General features: G+C 38.5%; 1 protein-coding gene and 2 long non-coding RNA genes across 3 annotated transcripts; 1 reads left to right on the top strand and 2 right to left on the bottom strand.

Moving 5' to 3' along the window:
- Positions 1–7,977: 7,977 nt before the first annotated feature.
- LOC148868808 (uncharacterized) lies at positions 7,978–11,450 on the top strand. The gene is made up of 3 exons (XR_016107877.1): positions 7,978–8,501; positions 9,473–9,805; positions 10,041–11,450. It is a non-coding gene; the product is annotated as an uncharacterized LOC148868808 (long non-coding RNA).
- Positions 11,451–12,631: 1,181 nt separating this feature from the next.
- LOC148868807 (uncharacterized) lies at positions 12,632–14,998 on the bottom strand. Its single transcript, XR_016107991.1, has 3 exons — positions 14,117–14,998; positions 13,933–14,025; positions 12,632–12,981 (listed from the first exon to the last, which is right to left on the bottom strand). It is a non-coding gene; the product is annotated as an uncharacterized LOC148868807 (long non-coding RNA).
- A 1,873-nt stretch (positions 14,999–16,871) lies between these two features.
- On the bottom strand, positions 16,872–19,789 carry LOC148868806 (putative receptor protein kinase ZmPK1). Its single transcript, XM_088967873.1, has one exon. It carries the CDS (start codon positions 19,477–19,479, stop codon positions 17,023–17,025), a length of 2,457 nt encoding a protein of 818 aa, XP_088823999.1. The 5' UTR covers positions 19,480–19,789; the 3' UTR covers positions 16,872–17,022.
- Between the last annotated feature and the right edge of the window lie 877 nt (positions 19,790–20,666).

Below are 20,666 nucleotides of genomic sequence, written 5' to 3'. Positions count from 1 at the left end.
TATGTATATAATGTGATTTGAACCTTCACCACTAGTGTAAATAACAACTACTATTACCACCAAGTTATGACCAACTTATTTGTCAAGTGGGAGTAAGTTTTTTATTTCAAGTGCATAAATATAAGTTTAATGGGTTTGGACAGTTTGGATTGGGTCAAAACATGTTTGGGTTGAACCTAATCCATTTAATTTTATATAACTGAGTCATTAATGGATTGACAGATTAGATGAATTGGGTTGAAACTCAACCCAAACCAAACCAAACCCAACCCACCCAATTGCCACCGCTAACTATGCCAGGTTGATCAGGGGTATGGGAAGTTCCAAAATCACTCCCTGTATCAATTAACAAGGACAACACCATAGCAGAGCTGAAAAACAAAGAAAATGAGGAGAAAAGAATGTACGATTTCTTAGAGAAATAGCATGCAACCCTTCCACTGCTTGCAACAAATTAAATTGAGAACATTCAATCATCGAATGCAAAGAAAGAAAAGAAAAGGTATTTCATATATTGGTAGATTCATATTAACTAAACAATAATAAGGAATTAAAATCCAGAAAGGATTATATCAGGAACCATTAACCACAAAGTACCGCAACTTTTTATGAAGGGGGGTCCTCTACTCCTCTCCATCCTGGGCCTAATGTAAGAAAGAAATCGCCTGCATGTAAATATTCTAGGTATTTTCCAAATCCATTCTTACCACTGGCATAACATGCCATTGCCATGCCATTAGGTAGAAATTACCTAAACTAATTATTGCACCCCGCTCCACCTGGCCCAGTCCACAAACTGCATACCACCAAAAATATTGTTGGCAAATCGAACGCCAACTGTGGAAGCCATTGCAACAGGTGGGACCCGCTTTGCCAAAGGAGATGCTTCCACCATGCGTTCCAAACCATTTATAATCTGGTAACGAGTATTTGAAGAAACTCCAAGGAAAACACCTGGTTGTTGGAAAGGGACCGATTAGTCCAACAAAATGCATGGACATCACTTCTCAAATACATCCATTAGATATAAAATAAGGAAGAAAGTTGAGCAACCTAGTGGGGGTTTGCCAATATGCATGGTTTTATTCTATAACACAAACAACTGTCATCGACAGAAAAAACAAATACATTGCTGACAAAATCCAGGCAACGGAATAATCCATTTCGTGAACTAATCAAGAGATGCATTCATCAGTGAGGGCATTAGGTGCACCTTAAGCAAATGCAAAAGATTACTTGGTGCATGTCATCAGTGAGTATATTTTCGCCCGCTAAATTCTAGAAAACAAATAGACAGAAGCCCAACTCCACCAGTGTGAGCTTGTCTAACACCGCTGGTCCCAAGCCCAGATAATGGGTTAAGCACTAATAATTTAATAGTGCATATGACTTTAAATAGAATGGATTGGTAAAAACCAGACCCCATATGGTTGGGATAACGATGTTCGTAAACTTTTAAGCAAACAATACTAAGGCTGCGTTTGAAAACGATGCAAATAAGTGTGAATGCAAATATGTAAAGTGTAAAACGGTTCATATAAATTGCAAAATTGAATTAATTTTGCATTAACAAATTTACCTTCTTACCAAAGAGACTTTTAGCTGTAATGAGTGCAAACATGAATTCCAACAAAGCATATGCTTTTTTATCAAAAGCCCACTCGAATGCAAGTTTACTTCTTTTTTATTGATATACTTTTACATCTTATTATCAATGTAAATATGCATTGGTCTATCATTTATCAATGCATAAATGTAATGTTGCCAAACACAGGCAAAAGCGAACCAGAATGCAAATTTACCCTGAACCGGGATTTACACTCCATTTGCATCGTTTCCAAACACAGTCTAAGTTTTATTCAAGTATCAAGCTCATTTATTAAACTACAAATCAATATTTATATTTAGAGACATAAATCAAGGCACCAGAAACTTGAGATATGTGAGGCATAAGTCCCGAGGCATGATATTCAAGCATTAGGGTTATTGAAGATTATTAGAGTTTGAGTTTCAGAAAAAAATAACACATTTTTGCAAACCATTTCAAAGCTCTAAATTAATATATATATATATATATATCATATCGCTTGAAACATGTTAAAGCATACACACGAATGCACATATGAATGCATATGCATATACATCACGCAGTAACCACACTAGGCAATTCAAGGTGAGCTCATGCCCAAAATATTGTCTTTAATGCCAAGTTTTGCATAAAAAGACTATTTCTAAAATCAATAAAGGGCAGCCCAGTGCATAAGGCTCCTGCCAATGCGAGGTCAAGGGAGGGACAGGCATACACAGCCTTACCCCTGTACATACAGAGATGCGTTTCCAAGAATATTTCTAAAATCAATACCTACCATAATATATTGTAAAATATAAAAAAAAAAATTAACTTTTCTAAAATTTAAAAAGAAAACTCCAAAGGAAAAGCCCATCACATTCTATTCCTAAATTGGACATGCCAGCTCAATAAATGTTTAAATTGTGCAATCTCGAGCTAGATGGATGCATATATAAATAATTTACAACTGTACAAGAATCGAGCATAGAAGTTAAGATTTCATGCTTCAGACTTGGGCACAAATTGAGTGGCAGACCTCAAACAGTTAAAAATTTTGAGGTTCTTTTTTTTTTGATGTCCAAATAATTCACAAATTATTAATAGTAGTTCCTTGGCAAAAAAACAGTTAAAAATTTTGCCATCTATTCCATATTTCCATTAAAATTCAGGCGTGTCAATGTTTTAACAGACACAGCAGACAAGCCTAGGCTCGAAAACAAGGCCATTTTCTTGGGTGGGGAATGAAACCTCCCCTTGGATGTTTAACAGTCTGAAACAAACATTTATTAGATCTTTTTCTGAATCCCCCAGGCTTCAGTTGGAGGCATCTCCCATGTAAAAAGCAATTTTCATATGCAGGAGATAACATATCTATGAGAAGCTGTTGGCTTGAAATGACTTTTCGACTGTTTTGCTTCAACGAATCGCTGAAGCTCAGAGGTTGTGAAGCTAACAAGTCACCTTGGCCACCCACCTACCAAGAAAGCAGTAGCAAGGTCTTGCAGCAGCAAGAACGGGATGAGCAGGGGTTTGTGTTTGAAGGGTATTTTCAACCACATGAGGGCAAAACCAGATTTGTTATAAAATTTTTGATGCAAATGATATCAACTTAGATATTTATCAAAAAAAAATAATATCAACTTAGATGGCCCTAAACGTTTCACTAATGGAGGGACTATTTGTGTCAAGTGGGGTCACCCAACAGAGTATATTTAAGTAGTTTCAGATACTAGAGGTTATACTTAAGTAGTTCAGTGAAACTACAGGGCATATCTAAGTAATTAACTCTTTTAATAATACGAAGTTCTAATCAATTGAGCTAATAGGGTTTTTAAAACATTTTATTCCTTTCACAATCTAGTTTTGCATATTCTTGTATAATAGGTTTTTCTTTTGATTTCTTTTTCAAAATCAGTGCCTCACTTCGTTCTGGAATACACCTCACCTTGCACACCCTGCACCTGACTACCTGAGGCTCTAGGAGCCCATTTTTGTCTTGATTATTTTATTATGTTGTATTTTAAAGCTTTAAATGCATTTCTATTAGAGTCCCAATTAGTTTGTTTCCAATAGGAAGAAGTATGGGGTAAAGATGAGCAAGGATTAAGCACTTTGTTTTCTCTTTCAGCTTCTTTCCTTTTCTGGTCAGCAATTTACTGAGTCTTTATGGTTTACAAGAAAATCCAATTCATGCATGGAAACATGGTTTTAGCATTTATCAGATAGTAAGCATGGAAATTTCAGATCTTGTAAACCAGAACTAAAGAGGATATTGCAAAAAAGGAGTTAAGCATACCCCAAAGAGCAGCACTTTTCACAAGAGGTGGCACAGGTATATCTTCATCTGATTTCTTTATGTTTCTGAACAATAAAAATGAAAACAATTAATAACAGTCTCATTGAACAGTGAGTAGGGCAAAAAAGTATGTGTGTGTATGTGTGTGTCAGTTTAAGAAATTATCGCTGGCCCGTACATGATCTGAAAAATTATTGTTCATCATAACAATAATTACATGCATATATACATAACAAAAAAAAAAAAACATGTTTTGAGGCAAACATACAAAAGCTCTTACTTAACTATAGCGTTGTCTTCTTGCAAACTCTTTCTGTCACTGGTTTTTGGCTGTTAACAAAAACCTCCAAAAGGAGCATTAAGAAACTAATTAATGTTCACTCCCACAAATGGAAACAGATTTCTTTGGTTCGACAGAAAACAAGAGAACCCAGAAAACCAGGTCGGGTCCCCACTCCCCACAACCTGACCAACTGAACTCGCCTTCCCTCTCTAAACTCCAGGTTCCAGATTATAACCCCCTCTGGACCATCTTCACGGGTGGACCGGATCCATGCTCCTAGAATGCTGATACACCATTGTCAGGTGTCGGTTGGCGACATCACCGGCTTGCCCGCTTGTGGTTCACTTGAGTTTGAGATGGAGATAGGTACACCTGACACTGTATAACAGTCTTGCCAATCTTGAAACCGGGGATGACTGTGAAAGCCACGAGGAGATTATTGGATGACAAGAATGCATCATAGCTTACACTCTCCATGTAAACCTCTGAGAACCTGGATCCTTTGCTCACCTGAAAGATGGAAACTTCAGGCCAAATGAGAAGGCCAAGCCAGACCCGCTTTTTCTGGGTATCCTCCAGAGTTCACGAAGATAGAAAAGAAAGATTTTACCGGCGGAAGAAGGGTATAATAGTAAATTAACGATGTTCGTTAGTCAAGGTCAAGTTACTAAGAGACTTCATAAAAAATAATAGCGGGTTTCGGACAATTCCCCAAATGTAAATACCTTTTTGTCCACACTCATCGACAGAACCTACCAAAATAGCCCAACCTGCTTTTTACAAACAGTCTAAGTTTTTCCGATGGTGTTCAAGACCTCACAGCTGTCTGGACTCCAAAAAATAACTTGTTTCATCCTCTTTTCTCATTTTCTCTCTCTTCTCTTCCTTCACAGTTGCACTGTCCCTAAACCGCACCGAACGATCCACCCCCACTCCAACGCCCATATAACACCGCCGATCCTCATGGATTTCAACGAGCATTTCTGAATATGATCGGTTTGCTTCAAAGTTTGAGCTTGGTGTTAACGGTTTCTGGATCCTTTTCTAGTACGCTAAAAAGGATCAATGTGACAACTACAAGAATTGTGGCCCTTGTGGTATTTGTGACAGCAATACATTGCCGACCTGAGAAACGGGTCTGTTGGGTTATTCGTAAAACCAACTTTGTTTGTCAGAAAAATGATGGGTTCTTAACACTGAAGGGGATGAAGCTGCCTAATAGTTTTAGGGTATTTGTAGATGAAATCATCAATCTTGAAAAATGTGCAGCCCAGAGTTCGAGGTAACTTTATCTTCTACAACTTTTGATATAAACGGAGGAAGTGGTTGTGTATTTTGGGTAGTTGATCTGGTCGATCTTCGAAAGTAAGATGATTTTTTTAGCAACCTCTCGTTTACAGTGGCTTCATTACCGTTTGGGTCTTGCTCTCATGGTTTAGTTAATTGATTAAATATATTTTATTGTTTAAAATTTGACTAATATTATCTTTATTATTTTTGATAACTACCAAAAATTTCTCCTACCATTAACATTCCGTATAAATCGTTCACATGTGATATCACTTGATTATTATATTTTTTGAAAATTTTTAATATACCTTTTGTATGGCCAAAAATGTCATTTTCAGTTTGGACAGATTGGACATAGACCGGTTCTATTGTTGTTGATAACCTTCATGGAGAGAGGTTACTACCGCTGGTTCGCTCTTGCTTCAAGTGGAGAAGATAAAGCGATTTTGGCAAGGGGGTTTCTGCCTATATCTTATATCTGAGATATCTCTTAGATCTCAGAGGGTTTTTTCATATCTGGTAGATAAGGAACTCAGATCTGAGGGTTTGGTGCAGAGGGCCTTCTATTCCTCTTCTTCTCTTTCTTCTTCTTCCTCATTTTTTTTTCAAGAATGAGGCGGTGGCGATCTATTCACCCCCTCGGATCTTTCTCTCTGATGGAGGTCCATGTCCTCACATAGGCGGCCATGCAAGAGACAAGAGGCACATCCAAGATAATTCAAGAATTAAAGAAATCCAAGATACAAGGCAATTCAAGAATCCAAAATAATCCAAGAAATTTAGAGTATAAGATAATCTAAGATTCATACCAAGATTAGGATAACCCATGCATGGATAAGGATAATCCATGCATGTATCAGATTCAGGGAGATAGACGGTAGAAGATTTTGATCCAAGCAAGGCAACATCAAGGAGAGTTCGACCCTAACTAATTAGATGTTCAAGAATTACCGCAATTTTCTTTCCTAGTTACTCTGCACTTTTCAAATGTATTATAAATACTGTTATTTATACACAATTCAGTTTTCGCTAATTTTTCTCTCTCCTCTAAGAGATTCACGTATAGCTTCGCCACGAAGTAGGTGTTTGCCCGGTGCTTGTATAGCTAGTCCGGTTTAGTGCTTCCACGCTGCGTCACTCTCTCTCTCTCCCTACCCGTCTTCGTTATGTCCTTGGTTGAGCAGTGGCAGACGGACCAGATCTGTCTCTTCTCATTTCTTCGACAATAGTAGTGGAAATAGAGAGGGTTCAACGTCACTAGCGGTAGCGACAACTCTTCGACCTCTAACATCTCTTCTCCTCTCTCTCTCTCTCTCTCTCTTTTCTTCTCCTTCTTCCCTACGTTCTACCTGTTGATGCAAATCGAACTAGCATGTGACATAACGTGACTATTATAGGGGATGTTTGGAACCGTGGCTGTTTTTCTAAAAAATGGTGCCACGTTGGAAGCATTTCAACAAATGCCCATGTACATGATTGTTTGGTTCACACGTGAACCATGGGCATACCTCGTAAATTGAGACCCCATCGATGCGTGAAATGTCAAATTAGGCATTTTATGCATCGGTGAACTATTGTCCCCAACGGTTGATTGATTGGCGATTACGTGTATTCTATGTAGTGCTTATCTGTGAGTGGACCTGCTCATGGGCCGGGCCGGGCTTTTACTCATCATTAATGGAAATACGCTAGGCCCGAGCCCAAGCCCGGCCCGACCAATGGGCCTATAACTTGGGCCCGAGCCCGGCCTTGATAAAAAGCCTGAAGCCCAAAGCCCGACCTAATAAAAAAATTACAATTTTCCCTATTCAAATTAGAATTAAAAATTCAGATAGTTTTTTTTTCCTATTTAAATGAACAATGGGCCTACAAGATGGTTTTTTCCCTTTCTTTTACGTTTTAAAACATAGTTTTACATTCTTAAATCAAAAAATTTATTCAAATGGACATAATCACATAACCCATTTTAAGTCTAATTTTAGGTCGGGCCGGGCTATTTTGACAAAACTTGAGCCTGACTCGAATTTATTGCGGGCTAGGCTTTTTGGCCCGAGTTTAAGCCCGTGGGCCTATAAACATGTTCAAGCTCGTCTGGGGGCCAGGCCGGTTTGTCAGGCTGCTCGGCCCATGAACAGGTCTACCTGTCAGCACATACAGGAAAAACGGTGATGAAAATCATCTTACGAAATAGCATAGTATTGTTCACTGTACAAAACACTTTCAAACAAAATCAAAGTGTTTTTTTTTTTTTAAATGGGTCTTGGAAGCATAGGCCTTTTTTTGTTGAAAGTTGGTCCCAAAAAACGCCCATGCTTCGGAACACCATCATATTTTTCAAAAATCATCTCTTTTGGTTTAGTCTTAGTTTGGAAGAAGTACAAATACAAATATGTACAGAATAATACAAAATACATGGATTTGCGCTCTGCATGTTTGTATTTATACTCCTTACGAGCTGAGCCTTAGGAAAGACGATTCTCCTCTTTCTATCTCTTCCTTTTTTTTATTTTTTCTTTGATTGTTTTTATCTTCCTCTATGTAATTGCCGCTTCGTCTCTCTATTCTCCCATCTCTTTCTCTCCCCCATTCTTCCATTGTTCAATTTTTCTTTACCCCTTCATTCTCTCTCTCTCTCCCTTCCCCTGTTTCAATCGCCACCACTTGTAGTGGTGGATTTGAACACATCAGTGCAATGGCGCTCTTAACACACAGTAGTAGCGACAACCGGGGAGTAGCAGCAGCATCACCGATATCTACTTCGGCAGATCATTCTCTCTCATTTTGTTACTCATCACTCTACATTACTCTCTCTACCTCTCTGCATCATTCCCAACCACACCAGACTAAGTTGCATTTAAACTTAATTGGCCAGCCATTTTCTTTTCTGCATCTTCCTCCTACATTTTCATCATCCCTCTCCCCTTCCTCATCCATGCCATTTCCAGCATCCCAACCAAGTACCAGCCATTTATTTTATCCCTTTTGGTCGTCAGCTGAGCAGAATTGAACGCGCTAGAACCCCCCTATTATAACATCACACAGTTGGTTAGAATGTAACTCAAGTAAGTTCCGTTGTTGCCTAGTTTCATTTTATTTCCTTTCCTTTGTTTTTCTTAGCTTAGCTTCTCCCCACCATTGCTATGATTGGAATCTGAGGTTGGGGAAGGAAGTTGACGGGTGTAGTTCTGTCGAACTGAACATTGTAGGCTTTTAACCCCAACCAAATCCGTCTATTGCTTCCTGTTAGGTTTCAATGGCATGTAGTTTCAACTCATATCTGTTAGTCTCAAAAGATTGGACAGTTGCTAACTTTGTTTTTGCTTCCCAAAACCAATTTCATACTCTGATGAGTGTTGTTGATAATACTGTCATTAGTTTTCTTCCCAAAACCTATTTCACGCTTAGATGGATACCACCGATAATTATGTCTTTATTTTTTCTTTAAAACCAATCTTATGTTCTGATGGACAATGTTAGTAGTGCTGCCGTTTGTTTAATCTCATTTTAGTTTACTTCTGTTTTAGAGATCTGGCTTTTTAGTTTGGTTTCAGGTGAAATGTTTGAATCTAAATTTGTATTCTTGTTTTCAATTTTATTTGAGTTACATCCAGAAATAGTGCTATCAGCTTGTTGGCAAGTGAAATCCATTTCTTGTTTAGTGGTTAGAGGTAGTAAAAATGAATAAATATTATGTTAATAAGAAAATTAAATAAAAAAGAAGGATTTCTGGAATTTTTCATCATTTGGATTTTATTTTGAAAATTGGAGGAATAAAGGAAGACAAATTTGACACTTCATTTTTTCAGTTAGCAATTACCGATAATGTCAATTGTCAAAAACAGTCTAACAACAGATACTGCCGGTTCCAGTGACGAGGGATGTTGGCCACACTCATGGCAGCATCCACCACTGTCCTTAGACCAACGCTAACCCAGTTAGGAATGTTGTTTCTTTGGGAACTGGCATGTTCACCATGGTAAGAGTGTAAGACCGCGTTAGGTAACATTCAAATGGAACGTTTTTGGTTTTGCAGAGAACTCGGGAATATCAGAAATATTCTAGCGGAGCGCTACCAAACCTAAGCTCGCAAGTTTTATTAATGGCCTTCCATCTCCTGTATATCATCCTTTTGTTCCTTTTTGATTTATTGGAGTAAGCGGAATTTTTTCTCTTTACTTTGGATTTGTTTGAACAAGGGAATGAATTATGGTATGGCACGCAGCGTGTTAAGTACTTGGGAATTGGGGCCCTTCTCTGCTCAAACACCTTGTACCTCACCAGAGAATTTCCCCGAAGACTATGGCTGGGACACTGCCGGTTTATCAGCTGACCCAAAGGCCTTCGCCAGGAACAGGGAGCTCTTGAGGTAATCCATCACTTCCACTTACTAGTGCCTGGTGGTCGCTTAATTAAATTGAGTTGGAGAGAGAGAGAGAGAGAGAGAGAGAGAGAGAGAGAGAGAGAGCTGACTGTGTTTTATGACAAAACTGAATTGTTAAAATTCCTGCTTATATTTTCTGGTTATTTGAAATTAATATGACAGCTTCATCAGAATAACAATTACAGTAATAGTTTTACTTTTTATGCTTGAAATATGTCAGGTGATCCACAGCCGATGGTCTATGTTGGGCGCGCTCAGGTTCATCACCCCTGGAGTTCTTGAAAAGTGGGTTAGAGTGGACTTCAAAGAACCAGTTTGGTTCAAAGCTAGAGCTCAGATATGGTGGCCACACTCATAGCAGCATCCGCCAACTCCATGAGTGTGGCCACCAATCAACACCCCCTCTCTGTCTGTATTGCACTTCCTTTACCGATTTCAATCACACCCGCCAACTTCTCAGAATCCCTTCCTTTCGCTCCACCACCAGATTCCATGGCCACCTCCTGGCTCACGTCAATCACACACCCCTCTCTATCTGTATCGCACTTCCTCTATCGATTTTAATCACACCCATGAACTTCTCAAAACCTCTTCCTTTCGCTCCACCACCAGATTCCATTGCCACGGAGTTCTCAATTACAAAACGATAGGGGATGCCCAGCCTGTACACAGAGGACCAAAGGGAAAAGAGATTATAGTTCAAAAATTCTATCAGATGGATTTTATTTTAAAATTTGAAAAAATAGTGGAGGATAAATTAATTAAATCATAAGGGTAATTTAAGAAATTTGCCCTTTTTTTAATCCATCATTGTACCTTGCTGACATATGCACGAAGGGCAGGATCTTTATACCCAAAAATGAGTTCCGATCTGCTAAATACAATACATTGTTGGTTACATCATCCAGCTGCACATTTGGAACATCTTTTAGCACTTTATATCGCTGATATTCCTGATGTGTGGTTGAATTAATATGACAACCCAATGTATTGTGATCAGCCAATCCGGATTCCCAAAAATAATCGACGGTTAGGTTAGTCTAGCTTTTATAAAATCTCAAACTGAAAGTAATCAATTAATTAGTTGACCCGTTTGGTTTTTTTAAATTTTTTATATATTATAAATATATAAGTATATAATGTAAAATACTATAACTATATAGTATATTATAAATAGATAATTATAATTACAATATATATTAAAAATATGTAATATATAAATATAATATTTTTTGGTTGGTTCAGTTAATCAAAATTTTCAAGATCCTTTATCTTCCTAGTCTGCCATACTAGGTGTATTGGTTGTGTTGGCATCAAACAATTTATTGAAGAGGGGGACCTTGCATGTAAGGATGATAATTTCTATCCTATCTGGTGTGTATCTGGCCCAACATGGTGGTTTTTTTTTTTTTTTTTTTTCTTGAAGGATGGATTTTGGGGTGGGGAGGGGTTTTGGGATTCTACAATCCGTTCAGGTGTGGGTAGGGTTCGGTATTAGGCTAAGTCTACCATGGAAAGCATATTATGTGTTAGGTGTTGAATTTAATAATATTTTGAATTTCGTGTAATGCACAATTGATAGTTTATGTGTTTTTTACCCATTTTATCAAATAATTGGAAACTTTGTTGTTTATTCATATTATTTTACTTATTTATCACTTATATATAACAAGAAATAATAGGAAAGTAGATGTGATTTTAAATCCAACCCACTTTACCCTTAATGTGGCTAGGGTTTTGCATTTTCATGTGCAAGGAGGGTTTGGATTCTCCAAACAGGATTTCCTACTCACTTTTCTTATACACATCTCTACCCATCGTGAATTACAACCACACATCTCTATTATGAATTGAGAGATGAGTGGCTGCAATTCAAGGTGGATAGATTGTGGGTAGGAAATATGGGTTGTGGATTCTCATAATCCAACCTGCTATGAGTTTTAGAGAAAGTACGAGGTGGGAGGTTTAGAGAGGCAAATAAGGTTTAGAATTTACAAAACCCTCCCCAAATCTTCCCCATTATCATCCCTATTTGCATGGGGCTTGGATCTACTACCTACAAGCTGTTCCAACATCCCTACTCACATTGGGAATATTTCCGTTGTTATTCATGGGGAGATGTTTCCAAATCCCAATACACTGATGGTGTTGTGTGGATATATAGTGTCAGCGCATGGGCCTAGGTGAAATTATATACATATTACATATATAGTGTCAGCGCATGGGCCTCAAACCCCTATCCCAGCTTGGCCTATGGATGTGGGTCGTGACGGCCCATGTTTCTTCGTCTACCTCTCTCCCTTTCCTGCCTAGTTTCTTCTCTTCTTCAGCCCCCAAATATCCTCGTCTCTTCTATCCAAATCACTGGGGTAGCTGACACCAAAACACTAGCATGCTGAATGACTTGTGAGGGATCACGAGTAGGCAGTAGCATTCTCAAAAACAACCTTGGTCCGATGTTTCAAAAGACACCACGTTAAAGTAGCTCCCATAATGAAATGGTGTTGGTTGAAATTGTATTATGTATACATGCAAGCATAGGGATGGCAATGGGGTGGGGCACGCATTCCCCATCCCCGCCCCATACCTCGGTATTGGGGTGAAGATTCAACTCTCATCCCTCGCCCCGTCGGGAATGGAGAATCCCCGACATGTACCCACCCTGCAAGCAATGATCTGAGGACAGGTAATCCCCGATATTTTCCCACCCCAATGACTGTATTGAATAGCATTAAAAAATCAGATTTGATTTGATTTGTTTATATTCAGATTGGAAACCAGTTTAGATACAATTGAGTATTGAATAGCATTAAACAATCAAATTAAAAATGATCACATTACTGTATATACTATAATCTGCTTCTGTCCAACATTTTCGGGAAATAATTAACATAGAGGACAATGTCTATAAAGCCGTACAATAATACCGAGAGGGAAATAACATTGCACTAAATATTAATCAGCAAATCAAACATTCTGCAGAAAAAAAAAAAAAAAGAATCCCACTCATAGGTAACCGGCAGATCTAGAGAGATGACAAACATCCTCCCTTAAACGAAACTGCAGGAAAAACCAAATGCATGCCAGTCACTTTGGAGTGCCCAACTCCTCAGAAATCAGTAGAGAGAACAGTCACTTTGAATTCATATCCAAGAGCATTTCTTGAAACACCAAAAGATGGAGCTCGGCCAAATGTGGAAAACACAGAAAAATGCCACATCAGTAATAAAAATTATGATATTTTTTTTTCTGCTATTTAACCAAGAAAAAAATGAACATCAATCTAATAGCAGATTTGACGGTTCAACTGGTTGATTTGCTTTGTGAAATTATCAACATCACCCATATGGTGAATTCTCCCCGTCACAAAGTGTCACCGGTTGATATACAAAAGTTATAAATAGTAAATCAATATAAGATAAAAATAATTATTTTTTTTTATTTTCTTTATTTTAAAAACAATGAGGTAGACTCAGATCAAATCCGAATCCGAACTGAGATCCCACCGGCCCACCCCCACCATCCAATTAAATTTCGGGTCAGATTTGGATTTGAAGTACCAATAGTTGGATCAGATTTGGATTTGGTTGGATCTGAATTCAATTCGACCTGATTACAGCCACAAGTGTAATAAAGACAGGTCTTTGCTAACAGGTTGTTCAAGACAAGTCTTTCTCCTAAACAAACTCCCACCATAAAGATATTCAAGTGGGATGGCCTCACTTAGATGAATAGAAGGCAAGCAATGAATTGAAATTTGAAAGTATGATGTTAAGTTTGTTGAGAAGCCAGTTTTTAGGCTTATCATGATTTGGATTGGGATGCAAATTTTGTAGTGTTTGAAGGTGCAAATTGAACCTCTCTAGCTCAGGTTTATACTGGACTGTAGTTAATATGTACGTGCAAGGAACATATGTTTACAAAGTAGCTGTTGTGTTAAGAGTTTGCCCAGAACATCATTGACCCAAAAGTAGTAATTAATGAAAGGAGAAGTGCAAGGGCTTCATTACCCATTACCCAGAAGCAAAAATTGCTCTATATACCAGCAAATGAACTAAGAAACAAAAAATTTCAAGGTACTGATTATCCTGTTTTTTAATGCAGCAGATTACCTTGTACATCAGCAGATAGAATTGGTAATCACATGCCATTCAACTTTTCAGAGAGTAATTGAATTGGTTTCATTCACAGCATATAATGGGAATCTACAGATCCAGCAACTGGGATTTCAGAGAATAGCTTAAGACATATTATTACTTTTAACCATATTGTAGCTCAAGGAAAAAATCCACTTACCCTGGACAACAAGAAGGATATTTGAAATATGTTATGCTTGCTGGAGAGAAGCTTTTCATTGAGGTTCTGCTTGCAGATTGCTGCATTTAGCACATGATTGTTGCTGTAAAATATTTGCTTTCTTAACCCAATTTTATCTATGGAAATTCTACAGATTGTAGATCAAGCACATGCTGTCATTTTAGAAGGGGGCACTCCGCACTCTGCAGCCCATGGAGGAGACAAGGGAACGACTATTCCCATGGTTACTGCCTAAACAGTTGAAGTTTAGTTTTTGTAGAAGGAGCTTTGCATGCATTGTTTTAGTTTTACTGTATCTTATTACACAGTTTACATGCTTCAGGGGTGTGAAAAGTCGAAGGGGAATGAGGGAGTGAGTCAGTGAGAGAAAGGAAGACGTGCGATTTTTTCCTTGAGCTACTCATTTCAGGCTGTGCGATAAGAAAAAACCAAACCGTAAAACTGTAAAAACTGTAATGGGTACCAATCTGAAAAAACAAGAAGAATGAAGGAAGACTGGGAGTCTGGGAAGTCTGCTGTGGCGGCACCCAGCGGCTGGCGGACGAACGGAGAGCAAGAAAGATCGAATGAAGATTGCAGATGCAGACTGAGAAGGTAAGAAGTCTTGAAGACGAAGACTGAACCGAAGGATTGCGGAGTGCAGACTGAGCTGCACCTCTGTGCAGTGTGCTACGGCGGTCGGCGCTTCCTCAGTGCTACGGTGGTGGCAGCGCCGGACGGTCTGCGGTTGTGCGAAGGTTGAAGACTTGAAGGACTAGTGATTCTGCGAAGGGTGACCTGTTGAACAGTTGAAGGAAGACGAAAACACAGTAAACACTAAGCACCGAACAAAATTACTCAACTCCTATTAGGTTTAGGGCTAATACGTTTTAACACACCCACATATATATATATATATATATATATATATATATATATATATATATATATATATATATATATATATATATATATATATAGGGTATATTTGTAAATAACAAGCGGGGTCGAGTCGGGTTCTTGGATTTATAGGCAGACCCCATCCCCGGTCCAGGGCAAAAGAAAATTCCCCAAACCTGACCCATACACATTTGGGACCAGGGAAAATCCGCCCTGTTCAGGGCAGGTCGGATCAGGGACCCGGTTATGTGGGTAAAATTGCCACCCCTATGCATGCATATGTATGCATGGACAATTTTACATGTAAGTAATATGTAGATTCTTAAAACACCATGACTTTCTGCTCGTGTGTACTTGTGTATTGATACTAAGCAGGGGCGGAACCAGGAATTTTTTATGAGGGGCCCCTCCTATGGATGGGCCATTGGAGGGGCCAACCATTGGATTAAGTGAGGAGAGGGAGGAAACTTACATAGAATAGGGAGGCCATGGCTACCCTGGGTCCCCTTAGATCCGCCCTTATTACTAAGGCTGCATTTGGCATTCTTTATTTTAAAGACTTATCTCCTTTTTGCAGTTAAAAACTCAATCTTCAATCTTCATAGGGGCTTTTTAACTACAAAAAGAAGATAAGCCCTTAAAATAAGGAATGCCAAATGCAGCATAGAACTGGTTAATACTAATCGACCAATCATAAAAAGTACATTTTTAAAGCAAACATGTGAACAAACTTGGTTAACTTAAGCTCAATTAATGTCATCAAGTTGGAATGTTGGATTACGGTTAGAGTTGGTGGTTCAACAACTTGACTTGGCTAGAGTGGCTTCCGGACCTCAATAATTTTAGTTTGATAAAGTGGTAGAATGAATGCAGAGTTGCAGATGGAACCGGGTGCCACAGTTTGGGGTTGTCTTTGGTATATGTAGGATGCAATGCAATGTTGAGGTTGCAGAGACAGAAAGCAAGCTTTTGGCTTTTCTATCTTGAGCCCAAGAATGGAGGCAATTATAAACCTCTGGCAGATATACTTGTAGAAACTAAGATGTGGGATGAGGTGAGTAGAGTGAAGAAGCTTTTGGGAGCTGAGGGACAGAAAAATGTTCCAGTTTGCAGTTGTATCAAAGATAAGAAGATCTATGCATTCATTTCCATGGATCAGTTGTATCTGCAGAATGCACACTTTTTTTTTTTGGTCTAGTTGTTTGTGTAGATGCAGAACTGTAATGTTCCAGACACTAAGTTGTCCTCTGAAATTGATAGAACAGAGAAATATATCATATAGAGTCACAGTGGGACCTTTTATGAGGTCACATTTAGATTTCTTAACAGCAATAATGGTGGAAGCGTCCAGATTACCAAGACCCCAAGGTGGTTTGAAGATTTTCATTTGGTGCAAAGTTCACTTCCAAGTTTGCAAGTTGCAAAGTTCTTTTTATATTTGGGTTGTGAACAGCTTCCATCATTTCAGATATGGCTTTGCCCAAACAGGGGTTAATGGTAACCTAACTTAAAATTTGTAGTGCCAAACAAGTTCAGACAGAAGGCAGGATTTTGACATGAAAGACATGATTCTGCTGTAAAATTACTCTTGTATTGCTCTGAGAAGTCTACTAACTTTTGCTATGGTACATGTGATGTAAGCTCATCAGTGCAATCATCTAATACATGGGTCACCTGTAGTATTGCGTTGTCTACAGTAACATAAGTTTACTTACTGGCCAAACAACAAATGCTCCGATCCGAACTATTGATCATGGAATACATGTATATAGATATTTTCATTTTTGGATGCATAAGCTGGAAATGGACACATTCTCTTTGCTAGAATGCAAGACATTATTTAACAGAAAAAGACTGATGAAAATATCTTATAATGCTTATTTCTGTAAGTTACAGTGTCTTTGCATAAATTATTGAATGTATTCATAAGAAATACAAATCACTACATCAAATAACATCCATGCATGATGGTAGAAAGAAAGTTTTGTACGTTTTCTTTCCATAAATTACAAAATGCTATTGCTTGCAGTAAAGATCTCTGGTTCATCATCTTCACATTCTATTAGAGCTTGCACTACCATGTCCATGGTTGGCCTCTTGCTTCTATCCTCCTCCACACAGGATATACCTATCTTAATCATCATTACTGCTTGATTCCTGTTGAACTGTCCTTGCAATCTTGGATCCACTATATCTTCAACCCATGCATCTTCTGTACTTTCAATCTTCTTCTTTACCATCTTGAGAAATCTTGTTATCTCTGCCTCCTCTTCTCCATCCACAACCACCCAATTGAAAAGCCGAGTACCCTTCACAATTTCTAGGAGTACAACCCCATAACTGTACACATCAACCATGGCAGTAATAGGAAGGTTCAGAGCCCACTCTGGAGCCATGTACCCCTTTGTTCCTCGAATCCTAGAGAACTCTGAGCCAGATCCACCTCTTTGAGAAAATTTGGACAGTCCAAAATCTGCAATCTTAGGCTCAAAATCTTTGTCCAAAAGTATATTTTCAGGCTTCACATCACAATGGATTACCCATTCCAGACACTCATGGTGCAGGTATGCCAAACCCTTCGCTGTTCCTATAGCAATCCTAAACCTGTCCGTCCAATTCAAAAAACTAGTTTTACTATTTCTGCAAATGATGGCATTGGAGAATAGGTGCTTATCAAGTGAACCATTTTCCACATAATCGTAGACCAATAATCTGTGAGTCTCTTCTACACAGAAGCCCCACATTCTAACCACATTCATGTGGTTAATTCTCCCAAATGTGCTCACTTCAGCCCAAAACTCTTCTGCTCCTTCAATCACATCTCCCAATTTCTTCACTGCCACCACTCTATTATCCCCTAAAACTCCTTTGTAGACAGCTCCCGAGCCACCCCTCCCTAACTCATCCTTGAACTTCTTGGTTGCCTTGTTGAGCTCAGCATAAGTAAACTTCCTGAATTGACTGAACATCACACGGTATCCATCTTTCATCAACCTTGACATCTCGTTTCTGCTAAAGTAAAGCCACCAACCTAATGCAATTATTAATGCTTCAATTACACCAATCGACAAGGCAAATGAATAGAGATAAATCCATGTAGTCTTGTTCTTCAACTTATAGTTTCCAGATTGACTCACCAGGGCTTCAGTGCTGTTAGTTCCACAAGTGAGTTTAGAAGATCCTATGTGAGTGGAAGTTTCTGATATTTTCAAGCTTTTGGGGAGTTTCAAATATACACTGCCTGGGAAGCCCGGACTCCTGTACCCATTAAAAAGTGAAGCTTTCAAGTAACAGAATGGGTCTCCCGATATTCTATATGTAAAGGCCTCACAAGAGCACATGTTGAAGCAGAGCTCTTTGCAGGACTCTAGTGGTATGGAATACGCAAGGTTAAAATCAAATCCAGAGAATTCTGTATGCAGGAGCTCCACGAATTGCACATCTTGAGGATTGTCGCAGCTTCTCTTGAACATAGGCTCGCAACCTTTGTTCCAATTACTTGGATCACTTCTTCTGTGACCCGGCAGGCATGAACAAGTGGCCTCTGGTGTGTAAACACAAATCCCATTCTTTCCACACAACCCACGCGCAATGCAGTGTTGCGGAAGAGATTCCCATGTCACAACCCAGAGCCTAGCTGACTCGTTTAAGCTATAGAGTCTGAGATTACCATCATAATCCATGGTCAGTCTTCTTCGAATCCCATAACTCAAATCAGAAGCATAAAATCCCGTGTTGTCGCTCGACGAAAAACTACCCATTTCGTCGAGCACTGCAATTCTGCTTCTGTTATAACTTGTTCTATTGTTTCTAAACACACCCAAGTCGGGGTTAGGCCAATACACACTAGTAATGTCAGGCCCTTCATACATTAATCTCAAAACATTGTCGTTGTCGAAATAGAGAATATAATAGCCGGAGGAGTACTGACCTTTGGCCTTTGCAGAGATCAGTCTCGTGTTCTTTGTAAGGGGCTGTAAAGGGAGAAGAGTATCAGTAGGTGAATCAAAGCTTTGCCAGGATATGTTACCGTAACGGTCCCGCAGGACAAGATTCCCCGTATTGAGGAGCTCGGCTTTCTCTCCGGTGCCGGTGGTGTTGGTGGACCAGACGATTGAGCCGTCGGCATCAGTAAGCACCATTTTCCCATCCCTACGCAGCAAAACTTTGGATCGTCGGCCATTGACGGGCCTGTCTCGGTTAGCCATCCATACAACGGTTTTGTCCGTTAAGTTGGTATACCAGATTGAGAAGCTGTATGCGTTAGTACCCACCGGGTAGAATCCACAGGTGAACCATTTGTCAGGAGAGATAAGAACGTCAGAAGCAAAATCTTCGACTGATAGAGAGGAATGTCTGCTCAGATAACTCCTTGGTGTTGAAGATGCAAAAGAAGAGTAAAAGAAGACACCGAACAGAAGAGAAAAAGGGATGACTGGACAACGAGGAATTAGGTGTCTCATGTTGGAGCAGAGATAAATTGGTCTTAGAATTCAATTCGTCTGAAATTCTTTTGGAAAATTTGGGGTTCCGCCCTGATTTCTGGTTGGTGTTAATGCTTTTGCCAAGGAGGGCACTCAAATTTTCAACGACATCAACGTAAAGGCCAGGAACGAAAGAGAGAATAAAGAACAGTCATCGGCTAATCGCCGCCAGAGGCTCATCTCTTTTTCTCTTCATTTGCAGCGATCAATATTCCGCGGTCGACTTTCGTGGAAAACTCAAACTTCGCCGAAACTAGCAATTGGTCAATTACTGTCAATTTTTTAAAGCCACTTTGTCCCGATTCACCATTAAATGATTAAAATATAATTAAAATGAGTACTGACAAAGAAACTCTTACAACCTATACGCTACACATTTATGTGAAAGATTTGATAGATTTTGGAATAAGATTGAAACTCTCTGTTGGTCTAAGGGACGTTCACCGTTCGGTAAAGGTCTTAAAAAAAAAAAAATCTGATAAAAGCTCTGAAAATATTGTGTAAAATTTGTTTTCAGTTGTTCCACAATCAATTGTGATGTCGGAACGAAAGTATATTTTACAAATGTATTCCTCAAATTGTTATTTAAATAATAATAATAATAACAAAATTGATGAAAATATTATAATATTATAAAATAATAGAAAAGTTATAAAACAATATTAATTGAACAAATATTTTAATATTTTATTAAATATTACAAAATCATATTAATTTAGTTTATAAAAAAGATTAGAACTTGGAGAGAGTAAAAAGGTAAAATATAATTTTAAAACATAAATATTAAAAAATAAAATGGAATTCAATGGCGGAAAGAAGATAAAAAACAAGGTATGGCCGTATGGGGAGCAACCGAGTAATCAACTTTGATTAATTTTTACAAGGGGTACATTTATGGTAGTTCTCTCAAATACACACGTCCCATCTCTGCTTTACCATTATTTTATAATACCATTTTTCTGGAAAATAAGAAAAGTAATGTAGTGTATAAAATACAAAGAATACAACAAAAATCATTGAAAAGAAGGATAATAAAAAACAGAAGATTGGCAAATTGCAGATGAAAATAGGAAATACAAAAAGATAGAAAAATATAATAGAAAATATAAATTCAAATGGGCATTTTCATAATTTTATTTTCACCATCAAGACGATTAAGGGGGGAC

This window comes from Nelumbo lutea, chromosome 2, assembly GCF_056320005.1.
Source record: "Nelumbo lutea isolate HS-2025 chromosome 2, American lotus-T2T, whole genome shotgun sequence".
Lineage (NCBI taxonomy): Eukaryota > Viridiplantae > Streptophyta > Magnoliopsida > Proteales > Nelumbonaceae > Nelumbo > Nelumbo lutea.
Note: the sequence above shows the minus strand (reverse complement) of the source record. Positions and strands in the feature narration are given on the sequence as shown.

What these genes read in the sequence shown, in the direction of transcription:
- LOC148868806 (XM_088967873.1), bottom strand. Translation starts at nt 19,479, where the DNA reads ATGAGACACCTAATTCCTCGTTGTCCAGTCATCCCTTTTTCTCTTCTG.